At 35.3% G+C, this 26,827-nt stretch overlaps 5 protein-coding genes across 9 annotated transcripts; 4 read left to right on the top strand and 1 right to left on the bottom strand.

Annotated features, from left to right (window-relative positions):
- Positions 1–334: 334 nt before the first annotated feature.
- On the top strand, positions 335–2,312 carry LOC105955937 (pentatricopeptide repeat-containing protein At1g31920). 2 transcript variants are annotated; one of them, XM_088817382.1, is made up of 3 exons: positions 335–930; positions 1,085–1,901; positions 2,022–2,312. In XM_088817382.1, the coding sequence occupies exons 1-3, from the start codon at positions 368–370 to the stop codon at positions 2,037–2,039; spliced, it is 1,398 nt and encodes a 465-aa protein (XP_088673508.1). In that variant the 5' UTR covers positions 335–367; the 3' UTR covers positions 2,040–2,312. The 2 variants fall into 2 exon arrangements, with proteins under 2 accessions (XP_088673508.1, XP_088673507.1); XM_088817381.1 differs by having other exon boundaries at positions 1,085–1,915.
- A 470-nt stretch (positions 2,313–2,782) lies between these two features.
- LOC105955936 (uncharacterized) lies at positions 2,783–4,215 on the top strand. Its single transcript, XM_012979744.2, has one exon. It carries the CDS (start codon positions 3,060–3,062, stop codon positions 3,978–3,980), a length of 921 nt encoding a protein of 306 aa, XP_012835198.2. The 5' UTR covers positions 2,783–3,059; the 3' UTR covers positions 3,981–4,215.
- Positions 4,216–10,322: 6,107 nt separating this feature from the next.
- Positions 10,323–17,260, top strand: HUB2 (histone mono-ubiquitination 2). The gene is made up of 19 exons (XM_012979823.2): positions 10,323–10,753; positions 11,605–11,766; positions 11,869–11,956; positions 12,040–12,270; positions 12,432–12,599; positions 12,801–13,012; positions 13,108–13,191; positions 13,276–13,395; positions 13,467–13,653; positions 13,737–13,897; positions 14,440–14,511; positions 14,605–14,681; positions 14,797–14,991; positions 15,630–15,702; positions 15,826–15,912; positions 16,027–16,164; positions 16,259–16,461; positions 16,628–16,790; positions 16,906–17,260. Exons 1-19 carry the CDS (start codon positions 10,646–10,648, stop codon positions 17,035–17,037), a joined length of 2,661 nt encoding a protein of 886 aa, XP_012835277.2. The 5' UTR covers positions 10,323–10,645; the 3' UTR covers positions 17,038–17,260.
- Positions 17,261–17,512: 252 nt separating this feature from the next.
- On the top strand, positions 17,513–19,199 carry LOC105956003 (6,7-dimethyl-8-ribityllumazine synthase). Its single transcript, XM_012979822.2, has 4 exons — positions 17,513–18,016; positions 18,148–18,210; positions 18,617–18,789; positions 18,897–19,199. The coding sequence occupies exons 1-4, from the start codon at positions 17,692–17,694 to the stop codon at positions 19,089–19,091; spliced, it is 756 nt and encodes a 251-aa protein (XP_012835276.2). The 5' UTR covers positions 17,513–17,691; the 3' UTR covers positions 19,092–19,199.
- Positions 19,200–19,242: 43 nt separating this feature from the next.
- Positions 19,243–23,471, bottom strand: LOC105956002 (RNA-binding KH domain-containing protein). Of its 4 annotated transcripts, none has more exons than XM_012979821.2 (10): positions 23,026–23,471; positions 22,576–22,649; positions 22,153–22,497; positions 21,678–21,803; positions 21,543–21,582; positions 21,376–21,458; positions 21,172–21,249; positions 21,007–21,060; positions 20,798–20,932; positions 19,243–20,709 (listed from the first exon to the last, which is right to left on the bottom strand). In XM_012979821.2, the coding sequence occupies exons 3-10, from the start codon at positions 22,471–22,473 to the stop codon at positions 19,444–19,446; spliced, it is 2,103 nt and encodes a 700-aa protein (XP_012835275.2). In that variant the 5' UTR covers positions 22,474–22,497; positions 22,576–22,649; positions 23,026–23,471; the 3' UTR covers positions 19,243–19,443. The 4 variants fall into 4 exon arrangements, with proteins under 4 accessions (XP_012835275.2, XP_012835272.2, XP_012835273.2 ...); XM_012979818.2 differs by having other exon boundaries at positions 21,370–21,458; positions 23,026–23,357; XM_012979819.2 differs by lacking the exon at positions 22,576–22,649 and having other exon boundaries at positions 21,370–21,458; positions 23,026–23,448.
- Between the last annotated feature and the right edge of the window lie 3,356 nt (positions 23,472–26,827).

Raw genomic sequence — 26,827 nt, 5'->3', positions numbered from 1 at the left:
TTGTTTGGTTATATATTGAATTATAAAATTTGTTTAATTATTTATGGAGATTGAAAGAAGTTTAATTGAGCTTTAAAATTTTAATTACAAAGAAACCCTTTTTGTTTGAGAAATTTCATCGATTCCCTTGTAGTTTATAAATTTCTTACATTCATCTCCCTACTAAAGGGTGTAAATGAAGAAATTTACAAATTTCAAGGAGATGGATATAATTGTTGGAAAATGAGGGGGTTTTTCGTAAATAGATCTTACCCTCAGGGTAACGGTTGTAATTTACCCATTTATTTAAGAGGGGAGAGTCAACTGTCAAGCATCCATCCCTTTGAATGTCATCTTCGTCGTTCACGTGCGAATTGGAAATTTTCGCATGATTTCCCGCCGGATTCAAACTCTGTTCCAATTATCAAAAACCTCCACGAAAATTTTCCAACTCCTCCACTGTTTCCTCCTCAAAACCTCCCTCGACCACCATGAGTACTTCTTCTCTCATCTCATTCTCTCCGGCGCGTCCGCCTCCCTCCACCACGCGCGGCAAATTTTTGATAACTCATCCGTTGCGGCGGCGCCGCCGCCGCCGCTCTTTGCGTGGAACACGCTGATTAAAGCGTACGCCAAGAGCTCATCCGCCCCAACAGAGTCCGTCAAACTCTTTGTGGAATTACTTCGAACGCCTTATGAGCTGAAACCTGATAAATTTACGTACCCTTTTGTTATAAAGGCTTGCGGGCGTTGTTCGATGCTGGGCGTCGGTGGGTCGGTGCATTCGATGGCTATGAAGGCGGGTTTTGGTTCGAATTCGCATGTGTGCAATACTCTGTTGACGATGTATAGTGGGTGCTATGTGGTTGAGTTTTCGCGAAAGGTGTTCGATGAAATGTCTGTGAAAGATGTGGTGTCTTGGAGTTCTATGATTTCCGCTTATGTTGACCGGTATGCATACTCTGTTTCGGTTTCTTTGCAGCTCTTTAGTTTTTCATGCTGAATTTCCCTGCTTATGTTTACTCTTTTTGGTACGAAAAATACGACTACTTTGTGATTCGTCATTTAGTCGTCTCGCTTGTAATCGTCCTCTTAATGCTTGCAGTGACCTTAATTTGGATGCTTTGAGAGTGTTTAAAGACATGAACACGGTAAACGAGAAGCCAAACGCGGTAACGTACATTAGTTTGCTCTCCGCCTGCACCAACCTCCTAAACACCAGATTAGGAAAATCCATCCACACGCATATTCTCACTAACGGTATCGAGCCAAACGTTGTCTTAGAGACAGCCCTTCTAAACATGTACGCAAAATCAGCTCACTTAGACGAAGCCTTCCACGTTTTCAACTCCATCGCCGACAAAAATCTACAGTCTTGGACTGTCATGATTTCGTGCCTTGCAGACAACGGCCATGGAGAAGAAGCTGTATCTCTGTTTATGAGAATGGAAGAAACGGGCTTAAGGCCCGACAGTATGTCGTTTTCGACCGTACTTTCTGCTTGTAGCCACAAAGGTCTTTTGCAAAAGGGACAAGAACTCTTCGACAAAATGGTCAATGTGTACAATATAATGCCTACTATGGAGCATTACGGATGCATGGTTGACTTATTGGGTCGTGCTGGAAAGATCGAAGAAGCTTATCAGTTTATCGTGAGCATGCCGATCGAGCCTAACTCTGTTGTCTTAAGGAGTTACATTAGTGCTTGTAAACACCATGGCTGTGGTCTTTATGTGGACAAACATTTGATGCAGTTATTACTCAAAATCGAGCCCGATCTTGGAGCAAACTATGTACTTGCTGCTATTGTATCTTCTTCTTCTAGCATGGATAATAAGATGAGAAACGACATGAAAATAAAGGGCTTGAAGAAAGTTCCTGGTTATAGTTGGGTGCAGGCTTCGGGTGGTGATTTGGACAGCGTTAGTGAATGGACGTAATCAAAATAACCTTATATTTTATTGCACGTCGATTGTACAGAACCGTTTTTGGTCGATTTTTCTTGTTTTTCACTGATTTTAACGAGTTTTTTGTCTGTACAGAACCGGCACAGACAATGACAAGAAAAACGGGACCCGCTCAAGATCACCGGCTCGATAGCCAGCAAACGAAGAGCAGCATAAGCTTGAAGTAGATTTTCACCAAATGTCGGGAAAACGTAATCGTCACACAAGGTGCACAGAATCGGAAAATATTGTTCGAAAAATATCTAGCTTTCTTGTATCACTAGCCTTCGTATATTAAAAGTGGGATATACTTATCTGTATTTGGTGAATTACTTTGCGGGATGCAATTATCAAATAAATGCAGGGTATGCTATTAAATTTACCTAATTCACATCTTGTGCTATTTAAAATAAAAGTTCTTTTCCTATTAAAAATAAAAGAAGAAAAAAATAATTATCACTTTTTTCAATTGAAGGTTTTCTTACCAACCATAATTCATAAATCCTAACCAAATGTTAGCTTTGTTTGGTATTAATTACTAGGGATGCTAACTTCTTGACTTTTGACAAGATAATCCCATTCATTCATATAAACAATATAATTCAATTTGCCTTCTCCTATTAAATTTCTAGAACACCAAAACTTGTCCACCTCATCCCATACATAAACAACACCTAATATTACTCATTTTGGTCAACCCCTTTTATTCCCTAAACACCCCCTACACAAACAAAGCAAAGAAAATTAATCAAATGAATCAAAGTTCTTCAAATTTTCAAACTTCTAATCCTCTTAGAAGCCTCTAGACCTTATAAATATTTCATTTTTCTCATCAAAATCCTCCATATAAAAAACCCTTTTCCCTTTATCCCTTTTCATCTCACAAACTCTCTCTCTCTCTCTCTCTCTCTCTCTCTCTCTCTCTCTCTCTCTCTCTCTCTCTCTCTCTCTCTCTCTCTCTCTCTCTCTCTCTCTCTCTCTCTCTCTCTCTCTCTCTCTCTCTCTCTCTCTCTCTCTCTCTCTCTCTCTCTCTCTCTCTCTCTCTCTCTCTCTCTCTCTCTCTCTCTCTCTCTCTCTCTCTCTCTCTCTCTCTCTCTCTCTCTCACACACACACACACACACACATAGAAGAACATGGGCACACTTGTGGGGCATGTGGTACCTGGATTTGGCTTCTTCATCATAGGATTATGGCACCTACTTAACCACACAAAACTCCATGCACTCCACCCCAAATCCTACACTTCTTCACCATGGTTCCCAACTTCAAGAATCAAATACTTGGAGCTCTACTTGATCATATTGGGTTGCTCCATGTCCATATCCATGGAGCTCTTCATCGGGCCGACCCGCCACCAGCCCCTCGACCCGGACGGCACCATCCCTTCCAATCACCTCCACAACTTCGAACACTCCAACATCTCCCTCACTTTCCTCACGTACGCTCTCCTCTCAATCTTGCTCGATAAACTCGACCCGCCCGCTAAAACCGGGTTGACACACTTGCTAGCCGCCGTGGCTTTCGGGCAGCAACTCCTCATCTTCCACCTCCACTCCGCCGACCACATGGGGGTCGAGGGCCGATACCATTGGCTACTCCAAATCGCTATATCCACGTCACTTTTGACAACCCTTTTAGGGATTAATTATCACAAGAGTTTCTTGAATAGCTTTGTGAGGTCAACAAGTGTAATGTTACAAGGTGTTTGGCTTATGGTAATGGGGTACATGTTATGGACACCTAGTCTAATACCTAAGGGTTGCTTTATGAACTTGGAGGAAGGTCATAAAGTCGTGAGGTGTCACGGGGAAGAGGCCCTAGAAAGGGCTAAGTCGTTAGTGAACATTCAATTCAGCTGGTACGTTTTAGGTGTGACGATTTTTGCAGTGATCGTTTATTTGGTTATGGTTAAGTTGTATCATGAGAAAATCGAGTACCAATCTTTATCGAAATTCGTATTGGATGACGATGAAGATGATGTTGAGGCACAAAAGAAGGCCAATAATACTAAGATAGAGGAGCCAAAGAGTTTTCTTCAAATTGGGAGATCATAATTAAATATTACTTACTTGATTGTTAATATTAAGCTAAGATTAGTGTGGGTTTGTAATTAAAGTACAATAGTAATTAAGTTGTCTCATGTCAAATGTGTGAAAGAAAAAAGGGAGTGGTGTGGTGTGAATTTGGTTTGAATTTATTACTTTTAGGTTGTGAATTATTAGCATTTTGTGATTTGTTTGTACACCAAAGAAAAGTAATTCCATTTTTTTTAATCGTCTTTCCAAATAATGTTTTAAATATATTTAAAACTCGTTTGGTTGTCGATATATGATTAATCAAAATAAAATTATATAATCTTGTGAAAAACTAATTAAGTAATTATATAATTAATTCGTTTTGGCTAAATTGATAGTATATATATAATATGATTTACATGGTCCCACCTTATCAAATATAAAATTAATGGCGTCTGCGTATAAAATTCAATCTTTCAAAATTGAATTATCTCATGCCATCATTTTTTTTATCGGTAATCCGTAATTATATATTAAGGTCTGTTGGTTACATCACTTAATATAAAATTAAATAATTTAATAAAACTCAATTATATAATTGAACATTCGATAATTCAATAGAATACGTACTTAGACAACAAGATAATCCATGATAATATAATATGCAGGTCGACCCAACAAATTATCGAGATACCATACATTAAACAAAGCTTAATTATTTAGAGCCCGTTTGGCTAAGCTTATTTAAAACATCTTATAAGCTCCTACATCTGATAAGATGTTTTAGGAGCTGATAAGCTGTTAGATCTTATTTTAAAAATTATTTTTTAAGGTGTTTGGATATTAGATTATAAGTTACTTTTTGTTTTTATAAGTTGTTCAGGTGTTTGGAAATAAAAGGTCTGTTTATTGCTATAATGACAAAAAAGTACATGATGCCAGTATAATTGTTAAACTTATTTGACTCAAATAGTTTTGTTCCTAAAATATTATTATAATATTTATAAATTATTTTTTCAAATAATAATAATAATAATATTAAATTATATAATAATATAAAATAAAAGTTGTAAAAGAAATATAATTTTTTTTTAGATGAAAGAAATATAATTTATTATGGAGATAATAAGAATATTCGTGTATTTTTATATACATATAAAATATAAATAGAGAATATTTTTTTTACAATTATTATGATTATTACGATAATTATATTTAACTAATTATTAATCTTGATTACAAGAATACCTTGTTTTGATAAAATATAAATATTATTAGTATTCATGTAATATAATAAAATATTTGAGGGTAATTTTGTATTTTAAGTGTTTTAGTAAATAAGCAAATACGATCTTATAGAAAGAAGGTGGGGTAGAGGTACTTTTTTAAAAACATCTTATAAGCTCCCTAACAGCTTATTTTTTGAAAAAATAAGATCTTTTGCAATTTTTTTACCAAACACCTTTTAACAACTTATAAGCTCCTAAACATCTTATAAGATGTTTTTAGGAGCTTATAAGCTTAGCCAAACGGGCTCTTAGTTGTAGCTAATCTCCCAAACAAACAAGTCCTAAAGGAATAAAAGATTGACATTTCTTCGTTTTAGTGGTAGTCAAAGCTTAGATAAATTATTTTATATTATACATATATTTGTTATGAAACTTAAAAGTGTGGATGACCACCATTACACCACCATTACTCCCACTACCACCACCATAACTCCCACCATCATCTCCACCATTATTCATCATTAAAAGTGTTGTAACTCTTGACCTTTGAGAGGTCTTTCTTGTACTATATATACAACACAATGTAAATGTATTTTACACAACAAGAAGATGAAGAGAAATACATATTGCATTCTCTCTATTTACTCTCTTATGTTCTCTTTGTTATGTTGTCTTCTTCTTCATTTTCTAACACGTTATCAGCACGATTGTTCTACTTTAATTTTCGAGCAAAGATGGTCCAAGGAAGATGACTCATTAGCCATTGAAGATGAAAGGGAGTTTATTTTAAATATTTTATTCTTGTTTTGAATTGATAAAATATTAACCATCTTACTTTTGTTGTAGGTGATTTTTCGTGCAATTCACCAGTTTTTACTTCGATGTATTTTTTGGACTTGATAATGTCCGAATTTCAGAAAAGGTAAAATACGAAACTTGTAGCATTTTCTGTTGGCTTTTCGAAACATTTTGAATCATCGAAATCGGATCTCGATTAAGAGAGATATGCTTAAAATACTCAGCTCTACCAGAGCTGTCCCTTGTGCGAATTTTGAACATGATGTTCTAAAAATAAAAAGGGACGATTATAGGCCTATAGCCTATATTACATACGAGATCAAAATTCTCAATCGAGTATATTTGATTTTAAGTCTAATGATAAGACTCTTGAACAATTGAGTTAGAGGGTATTCCTCATTTATAGTACTATTCTTTCATGATCAAAGTACTATTACGATTTTTATCATATATTGAGGCTTGAAGCCCAAATCGAGCACGTACAATCAAGTGACTCGAAGATTTGAGTGGTATATTAAGAAAAAAAACCATGTGCTCTCTAGTTTATGCAACTTGAAAAGCTTCATCAATCGAAAAAGGAACTCGAAGTTCATAAATTTTAGGCTCAAATTAAAGCCTAGTTTAAATATGAAAGCTTGAAAGCTTGTATGGGAGAATATTAAATATAAAGGTTTGAGGCCTAGATTAAATTTGAAGACTATAAGTCTCAATTGAATATATTAGACTCAAGGTCTAAGTGATAATATTCAAAATCGAATATTTGAGTTAATGGGTATTTCCCACTCAAAGTACTATTATTTTATGATTAAGTACCAATTATAGGGCTTAAGACCCCAAACCAAGTACATAAATTCAAGGTATAAAACTCAATCCTTGAGATTTGAATTGTATATATGTACTCAAAATGAGTATTCATTTGTGATACAATAATATCAAAATATCACGAGGTTTGAAATTATCTTGAATGTTCAACAACAAAAAACATGAGATATGGATCATTTAAGTTGAAGATCCATTTATGTGTCATGAAAACATACACTATTTCATGTTGGTGATATATGTTTTCAAGTCACAAGCCACATACTTCATACTTAAATGTGGCTTCAAGACACAAACAAAGTATTTTATGCCATGAAAACACATATAAAAATTGGTGGCATGTGTCTTGCACAAACAAGTAAAAGTAACATAAATATAGTTACTTATGGAGATATAAGAAAATATTCTCCAATATATGTGACTTGAAATACTCCATCAAAATCCATACTTTGGATATATATTATGCTCATGAAATAGCAACATAAGAACTAAAGTTGCTTTCATTGTAGCGAATCGAGAGAATATGAGGGCATATCGTATTTTGGTGCTTATTTTATCACAATTTTTCTCTCATCATTAGAAGTGGAAGAGAGATGAGAAATACGAAAAATGTTGGTCATGAATCCATTTTATGATAAAACATTTTGATAAGTTTTATCAAGCACCAATATAAAAAATAACAAAAAATTGTGTCACATTTTGGACATGGCATATCTATCGCATGTTTTATTACATGTAGATTACAATCGATTATTTATGCGATTAAATAATCCCTAATGGGAGATAATTATATGACATACTTTGTCAATTGTGTTTATATGAGACAATTTTCCCTCCGTTAGGGGGAGATTAGAAGCCGATTTATTTACATGGAAACGGCGTGAAATTATATAATATAATATGTCTCATCTTGGTTTGTGCATCAAAGAATTAACACACACATTACAAAAGAATACATTGCAACAATCTTATGAGTAAAATGCGAGATGCATTGATTGAAAAATATGTTGCAAATGAATACTCTAGAAGGGTGAAAAGAGAATGTCCGAGGAGGACATGTTGTACATTGTGATTGCATCGAGAAGTCCCTTGAAGGGTGAATATGGTACACTAGCTAACCAATTATAATTTATGCATATAAGAGGGGGAGATATTTATGTTGGTTCGAATGATTTGCACCTCAAGAAGTGGGTGAATATCGTTTAACTAAAAGTATGCTAGCGCTAGTAGCATTGTAATCTCATCCTATTATTTATCCCATTTGATGAAAGGAATCGTCTTACAGACGATGTTGGGGGACGCCTCAACACCAATATCCATCAATATGATTTGAAAATCTTTGCCAATTACGGTGGCATAAATCAAATTTATATTTGGATGATAAATTCATTGATGATTATACGGTAGATACCGAAATCATTTACAATCGAACCGAAGTGCCAATAAAGAGTTTGGCAAATAAATCATGGTTAGCTTGCTCTCTAAATGAAATAGAGAGACATTTGAGACTAGTAGTTCTCAAGTATTTGTTGTACCAATCTATCATTTTGAAGAATTAGAAAATCTTTGAATTGATTTTCATGTACCAAAGTGATTTTGTTAATATTGACTTTGAAAATATAGTGGACCTATAGTCCCTTATTACTCCCTCCATATTGTGAAACTCAAAAGCGCGCGTTTAAGTCCTTATCGGACATTTAGTGAAAGAAATAATGAGCTCAAGCACATAAAGTATTATGAAAACTTTATTGGTGCAAGATATAAAATTCTCTACAAGAGAAAAATACATGGTACATGAAAAATATAGATCTCTAAAAGAGATCGTACCCACAAAGGCTATAATCCCCATAATAAATATAATTCTCCGAGGAGAATCCGGTACCGAAAAAGTGAAATAACAAGCTATGACTTGATGATGTAGAAAAATATGGGGAGTACAAAGATATTGTTGATAAATATTTGTGCAATTATTCTTTGAATAGTGAAGAGCTTGAAGCTCATAAAAGCAAATACATGTCGACATGCAATTGGCCATACAGTTAAAAAAATGTAATTGGCCACGAGTATTTGAGATTTGAGATAAAATAAATTGCACATTGACTTGAAGTCAACACATATGAAGTTGTGGAGCCTTTAGTACAAAAGTGAGTAGTATTATCGCGGTACATTTGAATACCTTTTTGAAAATATTTTATTATGAGAACGATGCAATCAATTTTCGGTATTCAAATGACTTGACATACAACATGTGTATACAAATACCGCATATCTATATGGATCATCAAATAATAACAATGAAGTAAATTCTTGAAAATATAATGCTTGTAGCATATAATAAAAGGTCTCATGAGTTAGACCATTGTGATGATCCATACACAAATTAATAATTATGATGGTATAGTCACTTTAGTGAATACCATATTAGAGAAATGAATAATCAAATGATTCGTTTATGGTATATATAAATGACTTAGTCTTGTGAGGCTCTTGAAGAGCTCACATAGGCATATTTGATGAAAGAGATTGAGATCAATTGAAGGATAAATTTTATAGATCGAACATTTGTTTTATGGAATTTAATTCCATCATTTTATGTGATAAGCCTCATTCACTGATTGTCCGATCTTTGAATATATCAAAAGAGGCTGCCGAAATATTGAAGTTTTCTAAACTCGCGAGTTAAAGAAGAAAGATGATTTTTGCAATCATCATTAACTATATGTCGGAGATCTATCATTGAATCATTGAGAAAATGATCAAACTCAATCTCATGTCGAATTCAGGGGGAGCGTGATCAATAATTCTAACATTGTACTATTTTTCCTTCGTCCAAGTTTTTGTCCCAATGGGTTTTTCTTGGCAAGGTTTTAACGAGGCAGTGTGACGCTCATAAGCTTTAAATGGATGTGTACTCTTTTCTCCTTCGATTAGGTTTTGTCCCACTGGGTTTTCCTAACAAGGTTTTTAACGAGGCATATTCCATAGATGGTGGACATCCAAGGGGGAGTGTTATGAAACTTAAAAGTGTGGATGACCACCATTACACCACCATTACTCCCACTACCACCACCATAACTCCCACCATTATCTCCACCATTATTCATCATTAAAAGTGTTGTAACTCTTGACCTTTGAGAGGTCTTTCTTGTACTATATATACAACACAATGTAAATGTATTTTACACAACAAGAAGATGAAGAGAAATACATATTGCATTCTCTCTATTTACTCTCTTATGTTCTCTTTGTTATGTTGTCTTCTTCTTCATTTTCTAACAATATTTATTTTATTCAAATGAAAAATCTAGAGCAAATTTATGATGTTTGGTAAAAAGCGACCACATATTCGAAATAGAACAAAATTCGTAACAAATAAAAGTTTGACACGTTTTGTTGTTCAATGGTCATTAATATTCATTTTTATTGAATATAAAATATATATATACACAAAACTAGCATTTAATAATAATAATAATAAATAAATTGTTTTTCTAATCGGCCCAATTTTAAATACTTTATATTGGGCCTTTAATTTGTAAGAGGAGGCCCAATTGTCTACTCTTTTTGGGGAAAATTTTCAATTGAAAATTCACAGTTTGCATTGGGCGAGTCTCTCTCTCTCCTCTATGGCTTTCTCTCTCTTCTAACTATGGTTCTGGAATTTGTCATCACATAAAGAAGCAGTAATCAGCAGTGGAGGAATAAGAATTGCAGAATTCATTTGCTGCATATTTTATATTTACATAAAATTGGCCAGTGAAGAATTGAAAAATTTCCAGTATTTATTCATGTAATGATCGGAGGTGTTAGGTATACAGCCACTACGTTTTCTGCTCGGCGGCGGCGGCGTTAGTTTAAATGGAACCAGAAGAAGAGCCGGAGCACAAGCGCCGCCATCTCGACAGCAACGGCTCTTCAATGGCTCGCCACTCTTCTTCTCCTCCTCCTCCTGACGACAACAAACCTGTAAACCTCGCCTTATTTTTTTTTGTTGTTGTTGTTGTTCATGAATTTGTCTTTATTTTCAGTTGTTTCTATTTATTGTGCTTAATATTGCGGTAGGTCTATACGGTATTGCGGTTAGAGATGGGATTTCGTTTTCTTATTTATGGGGAAGGTAATTAGAACTGGTAGAATGTTTCAATATTTTGGGATTTGGTTGAAAATGGAGTGTATTAGGTCTATAAAAGTGTGGTGGTGCTATGTTGTAACTTATAGGTATTGGAGTGGAGTTAGGAATAAGGTGGATGTGCCCCTACAATGATGAGATCTTTTTTTTTTTTCTTCACTTTTGGTGCTTTCTATTTTAAATTGTAATCGACGAACATAACTTGATCGGGATTCACATGCGAATCGTTCTATGTTTTTTGAAATCCTATTTAGAATATTCATAGGGTTATTGGAGAAGAAAATTTGGAGATTTAGCTTCCACCTATTTGATGAAACTTGGAGACTTTATGTCTTAGTAAGTCTTGATGTTGTCCTGCAAGGATACTCTAGCAGCAAAAGTCCACTGCCTGAACCACTGAACTTCTGTCTGAAAGTTGTAGCAATTCCCTTGTTAAGTAAATGAGTTTCGGAATTTTGCATTTTAGAGTAAATTAAATGAGCTTAGTATAACCTTGGAAACTGAAATTCGGGTAGATACTTGAGAGTTTGTACCATAAGTTATGCTGCTTCGTTTATAAGGCTCAGACATTTATATTTGTCTATGTTTCTCCCGAAAATGAATTTCTAAATTATGTGCTGATTACATATCTAAGTTGATTCTGGTCTCTATACAATAAATAAGTAAAGTCACATCTGTTATCTGGCAGGTTGATACTGCAGTTCTTCAATACCAGAACCAGAGACTTGTACAACAGTTAGAAACACAGAAGCAAGAGCTACATAATCTCGAATCCAAAATCAAAGAAGTAAAAGAGAAACAAACTTCATATGATGAAATACTGATAAAAGTGAACCAACTCTGGAACCAGGTTACTCATACATGTCTCTTTCTCCTATAGTTTGTGTTGTTTAATTGTGTGCTATGTGCATGAATAACATCCTTTAGTGGCTGACTGGAACACTTTGTGTAGTTGATTGACGATATAATTTTACTTGGAGTACAAGCTGGGGCTGACCAAAGTTCTTTGCAAATTTTGGATCATGCTAAATTTTCTCGAGGTGATGTTTGGATTTGACTGATTCTATATTATTATATTATATGTGTTTATATGTATATAATCAAGATACTGACATCACTTTAGGCTCTATTCCATCATGTCCTGCGGAGGATATATTTCTTTGTAGGGTACTAGAAACAGGTGCTATTGAAAGCAGCAGAAATGATGGATCAATTGGTTATGTTAAAGAAGCTCTTGCATCACGTCAGACCTCTACAAGAGAGTTGATGAAATTACTTGAAGATGCTATTGATTCTCAGAGAGCCAAGTTTGAGGGCATAGCTCAGAATTTACTTCAGAAACCATCTTCAGAAGGTTATGAGTTCTTGACAAGGAGGATTATAATCTAGTCTCTGATCGGTTTGTCAATTGGTGCATAAATATCTGTGCATGTAGACATGGTTCCACACACTTAAAATGTGTTTTAACATTGTTCAGTAAAATTTGATACTCTATTTTAACTGATGATCTTTCAGATGCTGTTATCCAATGGCGCGAGCTTGATGATTTAATCACAGAGGAGACTAGTCACCTCCATGCGGTGGTTGATGTGCTTCACTTAAAGCACAAGCACTATGCTGATGAGATTCAAACTTGCATTGACAACCATTCAGTTGATCAGCTTGAGATAAAACGGCTTGCTGGTAGTGATTTTTTTCCATATATATATATATATATATATATGTGTGTGTGTGTGTGTGTGTGTGTGTGTGTGTGCTCACCATGCACTGAATAATAATATTGTAGATTCTCAGCTCCAATTTTCGACTGATTTTTTGGTATGAGATGCATATCTATATGAAGTATATATTTTGAACTTAATCATATTCATATTCTTTTTGAAGGAGAGCTGGAGGAGAGCATGGCCGAACTTGAAGAAAGTAGAAGAAAACTAATTAATCTGAAAATGCAGAAAGATGGGGTTTCTAGCATGCAGGTCCCAATTCCTATTCCGGTTATAGTTCCTAATGTTGCAAACGGAAACGCTTCTCCTGAAAAGCCTGCCGATAGGTCGAAGCGTTTACGAGAACTGAAAGAATCTATTGAGGAGATAAAGGTTCTCATCCTTTGAATCACTCTCCACAACTCCCTCACTTGCTCTATCCCTCTCTATACTTTTATGATGAATGTCAAAGTAACATATTGATGTAGGTACTAGCAGAGGATCGGCTTTCTGAGCTTCGTGATGCACGGGAGGACAACTTAATTCTGTCAAATCAACTGCAGCATCTTGAGGTTCTAAATGGTGTTTTTTGATGTACACGTAAATTAGTTCATAATGATGTAAGTAATCTCACTTTCATTGTTTTCTTTGTGTAGAACGAACTGAAGGAAGACAAGTATGTTTATGCATCTCGCCCTTACTCCTTGGCAAATGATCAGCTTCAACACTGGAATGCTGAGGCAGAGCGTTATAAAACATTAGCGGAGTCTTTGCAAGTAAGCTATGTCCTAATATGGTTTAATAATGTTATTCAACTCTCCAGTGTTTGCTAAAAACAAAAATGTAGGCTGAAAGGCCTTTCATCGTGCGAAGGGAAAAAGACTTGATTGCAAAAACAGAGTCTTTAGAGGCTGCAAGGGCTGCAATATATATTTCTGAGACAAAGGTTGAAGAACTAAAGAATCAGCTGCAAACCTGTGTCATCGAGAAGAATGAGATGGAGATGAAAATGGAAGAATCTCTTCAAGATTCAGGTTGATAAACTACTACTTCACTTATGACTGCTGTATTGGTGCTTACAAATTACAATCAAGTAAGAACACCATGTATTTTTCAGGAAGAAAAGATATCAAAGACGAGTTTCAGGTAATGGCATCAGCTTTATCAAAAGAAATAGCAATGATGGAAAGCCAATTGAACAGGTGGAAACAAACAGCTGATGAGGCTCTCTCCTTGCGCGAAAAAGCCCAATCACTCAGTGCCTTACTAGACTCAAAGGTTTGCTTTGTACTATTCCACTAATCGTTTGCTGTCTTGGATCAGCATTTTGTTTTTGACACAGAAATGCTTGGTTGTGTTCCCCCTTTTATACACATAGCTTTTCACATAGGGGCTGGGAGTCATCTAGAAGGGGCTAGGTGAACGGTCAAAGAACTCGAATCCTCTGATTGCCATTATATGGTTTGCCTTCAGAAACTAAGTTAAAAGCCCCTCATAAACTTAAAGAAACTAGAAAACTTGCAAATGGTGACTCGCATCAAAACATCTAGACAAATTTTATCGTTGAACTGATATTCTATTTTGATTGCTCATATAGTTTTTGTTGTTACTTCTCAAGATAATTATGATAATTTATTTGTAGATCCATTTGTTGAAGTATAAAATCCCATATTCTCATGTACAGCTTATTGAAAATATTTAGTTACAGTTCATATTCTATCTCGACCTACTACTTTTGTAATTTCTTCAAGTCATCTATTGTATTTGCTGGTGAATTGTATTATTTGTTCTCAATTGAGATTTCTTATTCTTGCTGACAGACTACTGAATTGAAGAATTTGTCTAACGAATGTGCTCGGCGGACGGAGGAGATCAAGTCTTTAAAGGACATTGTATGTGTCTACACTCTACCCTCATCATCGGATCTTTTATATCTTGTAACCTAAAAGCATATAGCCATTGATTTTCGAGAATTGAATTTGCAGACTGAGAAAATGCAGAAGGAAAAGCAAGAGCTGGAAATTTTCTTGGATATGTTTGGTCAGCAAATTTATCATAATAGGTAGCTTTTAGTCCAGTATATTCATGTGTATAACTGTTGTTGCAAGTTCAAAATAAATCATTGCATACACACAAATTCCTCACTCTTCGTTTGGATCTAACTTTTTCTATGAAAGAGACTTGACGGAGATCAAAGAATCCGAACGTAGAGCTCACTTACAAGCTGAAACTTTGAGGAATGCATTAGAGGAACATAGCTTGGAATTGAGAGTCAAAGCAGCTTATGAAGCTGAGTCAGTGTGTCAGCAGAGGCTTTGTCTTGCTGAAGCTGAAATGGCTAAATTAAGGGCTCAGTTAGATGGTGCTGACAGGTTCGTTTTCTTGCTTTTTCCTATGCATGCCTTTGCTTATTTATCCTGAGTTAGATGGTGCTGACAAGTGGAAAAGGAACATGCCACCTTTTCCTAACTGATATTATAAGCTATTTTGTTTGTTCCATATTGCTACTTCATGCCCTCCTATACAAAGGGGTATTTGATATGAAATAAATAGTACAGTAGGGTAAAATGGAGTTTACTCTCATATTGTGAGTCTGTGACCGCATTGGTTATTAATCTCATCTGCATTATGATGATAACTTCTATAATTTAATCTTGAATTTTTGAAGCGGAAGGAAATGGAAATGGTCTGATTTTTCTGTCATTAAGATTTCTCCTCATCGGAGTTGTGTGACATGAGAAGTTGAAATAAAATTTTCAATGTATTAGAAGTAAACTAATTTACAAGACGATCAAATCTTTAAGGAAGGAAAAAGAAAACTGAAAACTAACTAAAGGGAATAAGTAAAGCAAGATGAAGTATGTTTTTGTTATTTCAAGAGATACACAGGGAGGATCTAAATCTGTGGTCTGTGCTTTAACTTTTCCATCTGAATCGATTCACCCTCTTTTTGCAAGTTCTCACACTCTATAATATTTTCGAGAAATAGTCTTACATTATGTACTCGCAGAGATGTTTTAGAGGTCAAAGAAGCCATCGCAATCAAAGAAGCAGAGTCAGAGTCCTATATATCTGAAATTGAGGTGACAATTTTGTCCTTTTAGAGGATGTCTCTTAATTATGCTCGTTATTAAGCAGAATTCATTATGTCTCGTCTGTTAGCATCTTTATGGCGCTTTTGTTAACCATGCAAAGTCTACCTACAGACTATTGGTCAATCCTACGAAGACATGCAGACTCAAAACCAGCATTTGTTGCAGCAAGTGACTGAAAGGGATGAATACAATATAAAGGTTTGAGTTAAATATCGCCTTTTTCTTATTTGGCGATTTTATAATCTACCTTTTACTTGTTAAGCGACGCAACAAGTTTTTGTATTATTCATTATTTGTGGTTTTGTTTTGCAGCTGGTATCTGAGAGTGTGAAAGCAAAGCAATCACAGAGCATATTACTCTCTGAGAAACAAGGGTTAGAAAAGCAACTTCAACGCCTTAATGGATCTCTTGAATCTTTGAAGTCGAGGATAGCTCAAAGTGAGGAGCAGGTAATTAGTTTATCTCGAAATCAAGCAATCCCGTTTTTTTTTTTTTCTGTTAAGATTTTAAATTACCTCTTTAAAACCAAAATAAAACTTGCAGATGAAACTTCACCACCAAGAAACTTTAAGTTCCATTCAAGAAGACAGGCACATGGCAATGAATCTCGAAGCTACAAAGTGGGAATTAGCAGATGCAGAGAAAGAACTGAAGATGCTGAAATCCGCTGTATTATCATCTGAGAAGGAACACGAACAGATTCAGCGAAACGTAGATGAAATCCAAATCGAATTAGATAATGAAAGGTAAATCTCGATTTGCTTATCTGTCTTGATTGGATTAAAATACAACATACTATATTATAACTTGTGTCGTGATTTATTGGTTTTTTCTATGCCTTCCATTAGTAGCCAATTTTACATCTGTTAGAGAAAGATTATAATCTTGTATAAAACGGTCATAATAATACAGAAGCGAGCGAAAGAAGCTTGATGAAGAAGTGATGGAGGTGAATAGAACAATAGACGAGTTGACTTCCGAAAATGGCGAGGCTGCAATACAGAAACTCCAGGAAGAGATTAAAGATTGCAAAGGTGTACTCAAATGTGGGGTGTGTTTTGATCGGCCCAAGGAGGTAATCTCACGAACCCTCTGCTAATTAATTAAATAAATAGACTTGTGGTGAAATATTTGGAAAATTCATCGTGTCGATGCTGAAAGAAAAGCGGAATTCATTTCAATAATGGCAGGTTGTGATAGTGAAGTGCTTCCATTTGTTTTGCAATCAATGCATCCAAAGAAATCTCGAAATCAGGCATCGCAAGTGTCCCGGCTGTGGAACTGCGTTTGGGCAGAACGATGTTCGATTCGTAAAGATTTGAGAAGGGAGTTGTTTCATTACATGTTTCCTACTAAAGTATTTGGTTTAAGGTTAGATAGAGATATATTATATATAGGCTGCTGTCTCCATTAATCTTGGAGATCTTTAGTGGGAGAAGTTCAGTAGGAATTTTTTATTTATTTAAAATATATATATGTTGTATTAAAAGCTTGTAAATTACTAAAGTAGAGTTTGAGAAAAATGCTATTGTTGGTATTTGTCAATTTATCTTTATGAAACTGGCATTTTTTTTTATTAAAAAAAAAAAAAAAAAAAAAAAAAAAGAGATGAAAAAAAAAGAGGAATTTGATATGATGAGTAAATGTAAATGAAGGATGTTCCACGTACCCCCAAAAGTTGAAACCTTATCCACTATGAAACTATTTTAAATATCTTTAAATATCCCCCGTGTAAATGACAATTTAGTCCTTGTTTGGATATACTTCATTTTGGATGGATAGATCATAGATACATATATACATATAATACTGTGATTTTTTTATACATTTTGGATATACAGTACATTATTATTATTTGTGATATTTATTTAAAAACTATAAAAAGAAAAAAAAAAATACAATCTTGGCAGCTGAATCATTAGGAAGAAATACCAGAAACCTTCTCTGCTACAGAAAGATATCTCATTCATATCAACATGCTTCTGCAAACCACAACCTCCGCCACCGCCACCGCCACCGCCGCCGCCATCTCAGCGGCGTTCACATCACCATTTCAGTACTCCGCCAAGAATCTGAGCTCAAATACTCCATTATCTCTGCCCAAAACTCTATTCTTACCCCTTCTTGATGGAAGATACTATCTGGGAAGCAAATCAAGAAACAATAATGGAGCAGCATCTTTAATTACACCGCGTGCCACCATGCTCGAGACTCCGATTTTGTGGGCCGGTCGCCTCTGCATTTTCTATGCTCTCTTAAAAACCGGATTAGCTGGATCTCCCACTAATCCACTTCTTTCAGGTACATATATATATAGCTTTCTCCGATGAAAACGATGTTTTTAAACCGCTCTTTTTATCTCCGTGAAAAAAAATTAAGGCATTTTTCTTTTGGTTTGAGATTTGATTTTATTAATTTTTTTTTTGGTGTAGATTTGGAAACTGGAGCTCCGGATTTGGGGTTTTCAAAGTGGTTTGACAGGTTAAGCAAACCAGGTTTGTGGGCTTTCTTTGATTTCCTAGGATAACTCCTTTTGTTGTTTTAATCCATACTTTATTTGTTCTATGTTGTTTATGTGACAAAAACAGTCCTCTGATGGATTCTTATTTGTCGAAATATTTGATAAATTATTTGATTCTTCACTGTTTCAAGAATGGTGTTAATTGTGGGGATGAACTGTCGTTTACATGCTGTTTAACTTTTGGTATGCTTTAGAGTGAGATCGATGCTTAACTTTGCTGCTGTTCGTTTCGTAGTGTGAGTTCAAACTAGATTCGATTACACACGTATGCAAATGGTAGCGATTTTCTTACGTAGTATTTTAAAACACTAATTGATGTTTCGGTTGAGAATGCAAATTATAAGGACCAATACAATCCGATTTGTTTTAACTTTGTGCAGAGAAAGAGGCAGCTGACAGAAGAAAATTAGTGAGCAAATGGCATCCTACGACAAAGGGTACACTCCGGCGACATTACAGAATTCATTCTAAATCCGAAGGTAGGCGTTTGCTTAAAGCCATCGCATCCTTACTGTCGGACGATGATCAGTTTCGAGATGCCACTTCCCACAAGGTAATTAAATAATAATTCTCTTATGTCTTTCAACTTACCTTAATTTGTGTTATAGTTCTTGCATCTTCTATTTCTTCGGGTTTCTTTAATTTTTATTTTTTTTGCAGGGGTGTCAAATTAGGAGGGAAAATGCTCATGGAGAAACCGTGTGTTGTAACAATGTCCGGGCCTTGTTCGATGAGCTCCCCACGCCACATTTGATTGTTGAGATAACGCCTTTTCCTGCGGGCCCACTTGCAGAAAACGATTACTCGAAAGCTGAGAGACTGGAAAGGGTGCTTCGTTCCGGTCCTTCTGTTTGAACTTTTTTGCTTTGTTGGCAACCCTTTTTGTATGGATCTTAATAATGCCACCTCTTATTTGTAAATACTAACCATGAATAGAGAGGAACTTGCTCGGATTTGGCTAAATTTCAAATGTCTCGTATCGACATTACATGTAGACATGCAGAAATTTATTCATCGAACTGAGAATTTCAAACAAAATGAAATAAAGTAACAAAGAGGATACAAGTTTCACAACGTGCTTGTTATATCCGAAATAGAGAGACGTAAATATCAAGACAAACTATAGATCAACAGCTCAAAACTGTTTCTGAAGACTGCTTTCTCAAACTCTATGCGGCTAATACAAACAGAGCACTTAAAATAAAACTCATTTCACACCGACTGAAGCCATCAGATCATCATACTCCGGATCAGTTTCACCGTGCACCCGCGCTGCATTATTACTGCCCATTTGAGGATTGTTACTAAAAGTCGTTGAAGTAGGTGAGAAAGGATCATACGTTTGCTGAACACCAGAAGAGCTAGAAAACGGCCTTCCATGGTTATTACCAAATTGCTGATGTGGCGGCATCGGTTGAGGTCTCTGCGGGTGCATTGCTCCAAGATGGTGATTTCCTGGTCTGGGAGGAAAAGGACCAGAGTCGTTGTTACTATTCATAGGAATAAAGTTCCTTGGTTGTTGCATATGTGGCAACATCGCATGCCTAGGTGGCATTTGTGGGCCCGTTGGACTTCCGGCAAAGTTTGTAGGCATTGGTTGATGACTCATCTGAGGCCGTTGGAAAGCGGGACCACCCGGGGGAGAATTCAGAGGCACCATAGGTCTCAAGAATGGAGATTGAGGCCCTGTTTGAATTGGTCTTACATTGTGATGATGTGGCGGTTGACTATTTTGCCAAAACTGAGGAGCTGCATTCGGTGGTTGTCGTTGGGGCTGAAAAGTAAAATCACTAGAAAGAGGTTTTACAGGATCGAAATTTCTACCGTTTCCAGAGAATGGATTGGGCAGTGGCCGAAATTGTTGGCTTGGTGAAAAAATCATATTGCTAGGGTTACTCGGCTGTGACGCTCCAGAAACGGACATATTCTGCGGGTGCATAGCATGATGTCCGTGGGAAGGAACATTCTGAGGATTCATTGGTCTGTCAGAAAATGATGTTGTAAGAGGAGCAGATTGAGGTGATGGGGATATTATCGGTCTTATATTATGAGGGGGTGCTTGTTGCAAATACGAGGGTAGCTGAGGTCTGGAGAGAAAATTCGAAGGATTTTGCGGAACAGGACTGAAACTTGGAGGTAAGACTGGCTGTGGGCCGAATAGTGAAGGCATGTTTGTGGGATTAAAAGGCGAAGAAGGTACTTGGACAGTGTTGTTGAGTAACGGTGCAGAAGAATTTGTAGGGGAGACTAATCGAGACTGTGGATATGTTGGAGTATGAGCGGGACCCGCAGAAAACCATGGTTGAGGATATTGACCTTGAGGAGGTGGTAAAGAACCGGGATATGGTTGAGCTGTTCCTTGGTTTATCGGTGTGGGCCCTACATTGGAGGTAGGCTGGTTTTGACTCGATTGAGCATTGACTTGATCATCAGAAACTGCATTCGATGTTGTCGAAGAAGACACTGGATTCACCTAACAACACAAAGCATAAATAGTATCAACATAACAGACAAAGAACAAAGTAAAAAAAGTTTTGATTTAGGGGGGGTGTAGAACATACTGAAACTGGGGTGACTAAAAGTTCGATCAATGACACAGCTGCATCGATTTTCTCAAATGTGTCGGCTGATACATGTATATACAGATCTTCGTAAGCATCGTCTATTTCTTTTCCATCAGTAGGAGTTACTTGAACCTAAAAACAACAGAAGAAAGGATATAGTTAGCAAGTATGAATAGTATGAAATAGTTTTCTAATGTCTTATTTACCTTCATTCCCGTATCGGCCTTTGTGCCATAAACTTGTATCTTAGCCCCCGTTTCCTGATTTACATGGTTATCATCCAAGATCAAGGAAAACATTTTAAGTTACATGCGTTTGTATAATTTTGTCAGCGATATGGATGAAACACACAACAATAAATACGTACGTACCTTCTCCAGTCGCTTATGAGTATCACTTGCAGAGCCAAATACTAAACCAATAAAATTGTACCCGGGATACTCTTTGATCTGCATTGAGAGACATACGCATATTCTTAAGCAACTCCCACTTCATTTAATATTTCACACACAAGAATTGCAAAATTCTCGTTAATTAAACGAGCCTGTAAAATGCATGTAAAGACGTACACTCACAGGAATTGGAACTTTTGCCTCTTTTAAAATAGGTTTGTAATCAGCAGGAGCCTTATAGGTTGGGTTTAACTTTAATATTTCACCTGTAAACAGATACAAAAACGACTAAATTAAAGTTATGAACGACAATAGTTGAAAAATATCAGCAGAAATCTACTTCTTCATACCAATAATTTCACGTCTTTCAAGTTCCAGCAGTTCAGAATCCTACAATCCGTATATATACATCGAGTAAATACCATGAAATTAAAAGAATTTAAAAAGAGATAAGAAAAAGTGTCCCGAAAAATCAGCTGACCGACCTCCTTGCTAAGCTGATGATCTGATGTCTTCTCGTATTGAAATTCAGATGTCGATAACGAGTCTTTGTTATCTTCAAGTTCCAGGGCCCCTAGAGTCAGCTGTTGTGATATTTGATTGATCCGAGTCTGTCGAAAATTTGTACCACCACAAAGGCAGTAATATCATCACTACTTATGCACCTCGATTTGAAGTTGATGGGAGCCACTCACAAAGAATACACTGACATTTTTGCACCCAATTTGAAAAAGGAAATTCTTAAATTGCACCGAGTAGTTAAATTGGGACTACAAATTCATGTAACCTACTATAAATCCCAACCCTACTTACCCCAAAAATAATCGCCAAATGTAAAATACCAGGACTCGGAGAAAAAGAAGAAGGTAAATATAGCACGAATACATAAAACTACGAGAGCTCTTCAGGAAAACTACAGGGCAAATACTTTAAAAAAGGAAAGCTGAATCCCATATATACCTGATATGCCAATGCTCTACCTTTTCGAACAGTGTTATCCGCGGCTGGATCGGGCCCCCATTTGGTTTTCCTCTGCACCTGATTAGTAGCTTCCTCTTTTGTCACATCAGCATCTGCTTTTTTAGTGCCTCGAGAAAAAGGAACCAACGAACCTGATAGCTTGTTTTTCGGGATGACGAATCCTATCTTTTTTGCAAACATAGACGTTTTCGGGGTAGTTGCTAACGATGTGGATGAAGGAACCGTTGCAGTATTCTGAATATCAACAGACGCATGCTTAGTCTCTGTGTCCATCTTGCTCGGCAAGCGTTCTTCACCCATCACTCAAACATAACGAATCAACGGCTGCGTATATGAATCATTATTAGTGTGATAGCACTATATACAAAAACGAATATGCATTCCACTGTTCCTCTTTCTCACCCATCTCGTGAAATCAACGAACCAAACGCCATTTATGTTTTCTTGTCAAAATAATCAAGACGTCAAAATACGGACTGCAACAACAAAGTATCCATGAACATGTGCTCCGAATGTGCAATAATCGAACCCAACAAAATCCAAACCCAGACAATCATAACTACAAAATTAACACTGATGAGCTACGAATTTTAGATTAATCAACACCTCCAAATTGCAATAGTTAATTCCGAATTGCCGACGAAACCAGACAATCATAACTACAAAATTAAATAATAATTCCTCCTTTCAGCTACTCTAATCCTCTTACAAAATGAATGAAAAAAGAAGAAATACTTCACATATATAAATTCATTTCCCCACCAAAAAAATCCCATAAAGATAAAACGATCACAAAACTTTTGACCATATACACATATCTTATAAACAAACAAGGTAGGTATATATACATACCTGAAGGAACTAGATTGAAGTGCGCAGAGCGTCTGTATGGTGAAATATATACGTATACGAAAGCTAGATTGTCTGTATAAAATACAATGGAGATCAATTAGGAAAATTATTGAGGGTTTTTGCAGAGAAAATGTGATTTTCTGCTTACGATTTTCTCTCAATTTGAAACATTGGGGTTTTAGGGATTTTTCTGTTTTTTTTTTTTCTTTTTTCTTTTTCACCATGCTTAAGGGCGTGTTTGGTAGAAGGCCAATAAAAACAGAAAATCACATTTTTTATTAAATCAAAATAAGAGTCAAGTTAAATATATTTTACACCAAAAAAAAAATCACATTTTTATTATGCTATAAAATTCAGTAAATTGAAAAAATAAAATTAAATCGAAATATAATATTTTGTCTTAAAAATGAAATTAATAATGATGCGTAAGAACTGATGCACTCAACTAGGGGTGAAAGTCGGATGGATCGGATCGGAATTAACCTTTTCGGAAAATTTCCAAAAAAATTCGGAAGTACAAAATCAATTCCAATTCCAATTCCAAAATTTTCGGAATCTAAAAATTCATTCCAATTCCAAAAGCCCCGAAAATTTCGGAATTTCGGAAAAAAATCGGAAATCACATAAGCTTTAAAATTTCAAAACTTAGCCGAAATTTTCTAAAATGTTCATAATTTTTAAAAAATAAGAACATCCATGTCGATAAAAGTAAAACTAATAACTACTAAATTTCGTTTCCAATAAAACTTCGAACAAAAATTCATTATGTCAAAATCCTAAAACAAACCTTATAGGTGTATTTTGTCGGAAAATAAGAATTATATAATATATATATTTATAAGTGTATTTTTCGGAAAAAAATCGGAATTTTCCGGAATTAATTTCGGAATTAAATCGGACCGGAAATCGGAAATTCCATATATATTTTATATAATTCCAATTCCAATCCAAAAAAATCGGAAAAAATCGGAAACCGGATTTTCGGAAGTCGGAATGAAAAAAGTTGCTCCAAAATCGGAACTTTTCGGATCGGAACCGGCGGAAATTGGAAATTCCGTTCCAACTTGCACCCCTACACTCAACCCATAAAGGCCCAAATTATGTTTATAAAGTTCCTATATTTGTTGGCCCTAATAATTAAAATTTGAGCCCAATATTATTTCAAGGGTCTATTAGATATAACCCCCTTAAACATTTAAATAATAGGGGTAGATCCAAATTTATATTTGTCATTTTGATAACAGCTCAAACTTTTCCTAATTACATAATTACCCTCAATCAAATCCCACAAAACCTGTTACTTTACCTTTTGAAATAAAATCAAATCCCTTCCTATTTTCCCGTTAAATCATTATCATCCCAAACCCACTATCGAATAAACTGCAAAACCTCCCAGACTAACTTTCCGGTACGGTCGATTGAAAGGGGAAGACGTCTGCACTGCCGTGAAACGACGATTTTCGTGCACTCCGAGCAAGCTGTCGTAGGTACGTCGTCGCCACTCGCTGAATCGCTATCATCCATCGATTTGTTGATATGTTTTGGCTAAATCGACTATTACGTTTGAGTAATTGCAAATCTATTATAATCGCATACCGAATTCGAGCACTAAATCAGTGATATTGCAACAATTGATGGGCAGGACATCCACCAGAAGTGATATCGTCGTTGTCCGTCGCCGTCGCCGTCGCCGTCACTGCTCCAATCTAGGGTTACTCAAATTTAGGATTACTCAAATCTAGGGTTTTGATAATTCTTCGGCCCATAGTTGATTAACGAGTCATAGTCGAATTACATCTGTATTAATATACTATCCCATATCATTTAATAGACTATCCCACTGGTATAATTTTACTATGGATCTCGTTAATCGACTATAGGCCGAAGAATCGTCAAAACCCTAGATTTGAGAAGTGACGGCGGCGGATTTGTGTTTTAAAATTAATAGACTATCTCATATCTTTTAATAGACTATCCCATGTATCTAATTCGACTATGGGTTTAGTTAATTGACTATTGGAAAAATAATAATATATATGGAAACTGAATAATATGTTTGTTTGAAATACTAATCAATTAGGGTAATTTTCCTTATTATATGAAAACGATTAAGGTAAATAATAATATATATGAAAAAATAATAATATATATGGAAACTGAATAATATGTTTGTTTGAAATACTAATCAATTAGGGTAATTTTCCTTATATCATGTAATAAACTATCTTATTGATCTAATTCGACTATGGATCTCGTTAATCGACTATGGATCCCGTATTATTCAACCACATAGTATATTAATAATTTCAATATAGTACATTGATCTGCTATGATAGTATATTACGGTTATAGTAGTGATATGAATTGTGTTACAAACAATATACCACTCAAATGACAAGAACATTGAGAACAACACCAACGTAAAGTATTCCAACATAACCAATAAAATAGTACATTAATAATCTCATAATTTCAATCTAGGGTTTTGATAAAATACATAAAACACATCATAACACAATCAAACTAATATGTCAAGTTAAAAAACTCTAGTACATTAATAATCTCATAATAGTATAATAAAATGATAATGGTAGTATCATACGGTATTCATAATAGTATACTACTGTATTACAACGGTTTAAAACTTAACCGAAGTTACCGAGCCATTACATCGTAAACACCTCTTTATAGCAACCAACCCATCCGTACGAAATTCGCCATCGAAAAAACCTAAAATCATGAAACAAAATTAAAAATGCAGAATACTAAAAAATGATTAAATAGACTGCAAATACTTTTGAATGACAATACATTAATATCATTTAAAATAAACTTAAAATGCAAAATCCATACGCTAATTTAAAAAAGACTACGAACTATATTTTAATGTACTACCCAACACACTTAATCGGCTGTTATAAACAAATAAACCAACTATCGACCGGGATCCGACTCATGAACTCCACGACAGCAGACAGTTATTTCAATTAATGCGTAAACCAACTACGACTGTTCATATAAAACAACTCTGGTCCGATATGCGTGAACCATCCTCATCTAACTTTGTCAATCCTCTTCCAAACAAACGTCATCCGCCAAAAAATAACGATGTATATATGACGGAATAATTTTGTTAAAAAACGTTCTACTTAATAGAATCAAGTATCAACACAACTCTTAAAAATTTGTAACCACCGTAATCGACAATCCTAGACATTGAGCGAAAATAAAACGAATAACGCATTCATACCCGGTTAACAACGTCCAACAACGAACGCTCAAATTCGATCCTATTTCAACGACGGTGCATAAATCTTCAAAGACGATAAAAAACCGCTGGAACGCTGAAGAGAACCTTCGAAAAATATTGTACACGATTTGATATAATGGCCAATGATCTCACGTAATTTTATTCCGTGATTTTAGGCAATGTATCAGCAAATCTCAAATCACGTAGTAAAGGAAATAAATGCCGTTTAAATATAAAACAGGGGTGTTAAAGGCAAATTATATAATATATTTTGCCAAGTTGGCAAAATTGGGTCTATCTCAAAAAGGAGAAAAAAAATTGAATCTACCTCATTAGAAAATATGAACAAGGGGTTTATCCCTAATAAACCCTTATTTCAATCCAATTTCTTTGGTAGCTCAATTAGCTTATTCAAATTTCCATCGATTTATCAATAGAAGACTAGCAAAATAACAAAGAAATCGTATACTATAGCTCACGTTTTTATTTTTTGCCAAAACTAGCTAAAATTGTCGCACAAAAAAAAAATAGTTTTGAACACTCAAATGTACA

Source organism: Erythranthe guttata, chromosome 4, assembly GCF_056151865.1.
Source record: "Erythranthe guttata isolate IM_541 chromosome 4, IM_541, whole genome shotgun sequence".
NCBI classification, from domain to species: domain Eukaryota; kingdom Viridiplantae; phylum Streptophyta; class Magnoliopsida; order Lamiales; family Phrymaceae; genus Erythranthe; species Erythranthe guttata.
Note: the sequence above shows the minus strand (reverse complement) of the source record. Positions and strands in the feature narration are given on the sequence as shown.

Excerpts from the sequence above, each read along its gene's own strand:
- LOC105955937 (XM_088817381.1), top strand. The coding sequence starts at position 368 with ATGATTTCCCGCCGGATTCAAACTCTGTTCCAATTATCAAAAACCTCC. Across the intron at positions 931-1,084 it reads ATTTCCGCTTATGTTGACCG|TGACCTTAATTTGGATGCTT; the intron begins GTATGCATACTC and ends TAATGCTTGCAG. Across the intron at positions 1,916-2,021 it reads GACAGCGTTAGTGAATGGAC|AACCGGCACAGACAATGACA; the intron begins GTAATCAAAATA and ends TTGTCTGTACAG.
- LOC105955936 (XM_012979744.2), top strand. The coding sequence starts at position 3,060 with ATGGGCACACTTGTGGGGCATGTGGTACCTGGATTTGGCTTCTTCATC.
- HUB2 (XM_012979823.2), top strand. The coding sequence starts at position 10,646 with ATGGAACCAGAAGAAGAGCCGGAGCACAAGCGCCGCCATCTCGACAGC. Across the intron at positions 11,767-11,868 it reads TGAACCAACTCTGGAACCAG|TTGATTGACGATATAATTTT; the intron begins GTTACTCATACA and ends CACTTTGTGTAG. Across the intron at positions 16,165-16,258 it reads TAGCTCAAAGTGAGGAGCAG|ATGAAACTTCACCACCAAGA; the intron begins GTAATTAGTTTA and ends TAAAACTTGCAG.
- LOC105956003 (XM_012979822.2), top strand. The coding sequence starts at position 17,692 with ATGCTTCTGCAAACCACAACCTCCGCCACCGCCACCGCCACCGCCGCC. Across the intron at positions 18,017-18,147 it reads CACTAATCCACTTCTTTCAG|ATTTGGAAACTGGAGCTCCG; the intron begins GTACATATATAT and ends TTTTTGGTGTAG. Across the intron at positions 18,211-18,616 it reads TGACAGGTTAAGCAAACCAG|AGAAAGAGGCAGCTGACAGA; the intron begins GTTTGTGGGCTT and ends AACTTTGTGCAG.
- LOC105956002 (XM_012979819.2), bottom strand. The coding sequence starts at position 22,473 with ATGGGTGAAGAACGCTTGCCGAGCAAGATGGACACAGAGACTAAGCAT. Across the intron at positions 21,459-21,542 it reads TGAAAGACGTGAAATTATTG|GTGAAATATTAAAGTTAAAC; the intron begins GTATGAAGAAGT and ends ATCTGTTTACAG. Across the intron at positions 21,061-21,171 it reads CTCATAAGCGACTGGAGAAG|GAAACGGGGGCTAAGATACA; the intron begins GTACGTACGTAT and ends CATGTAAATCAG.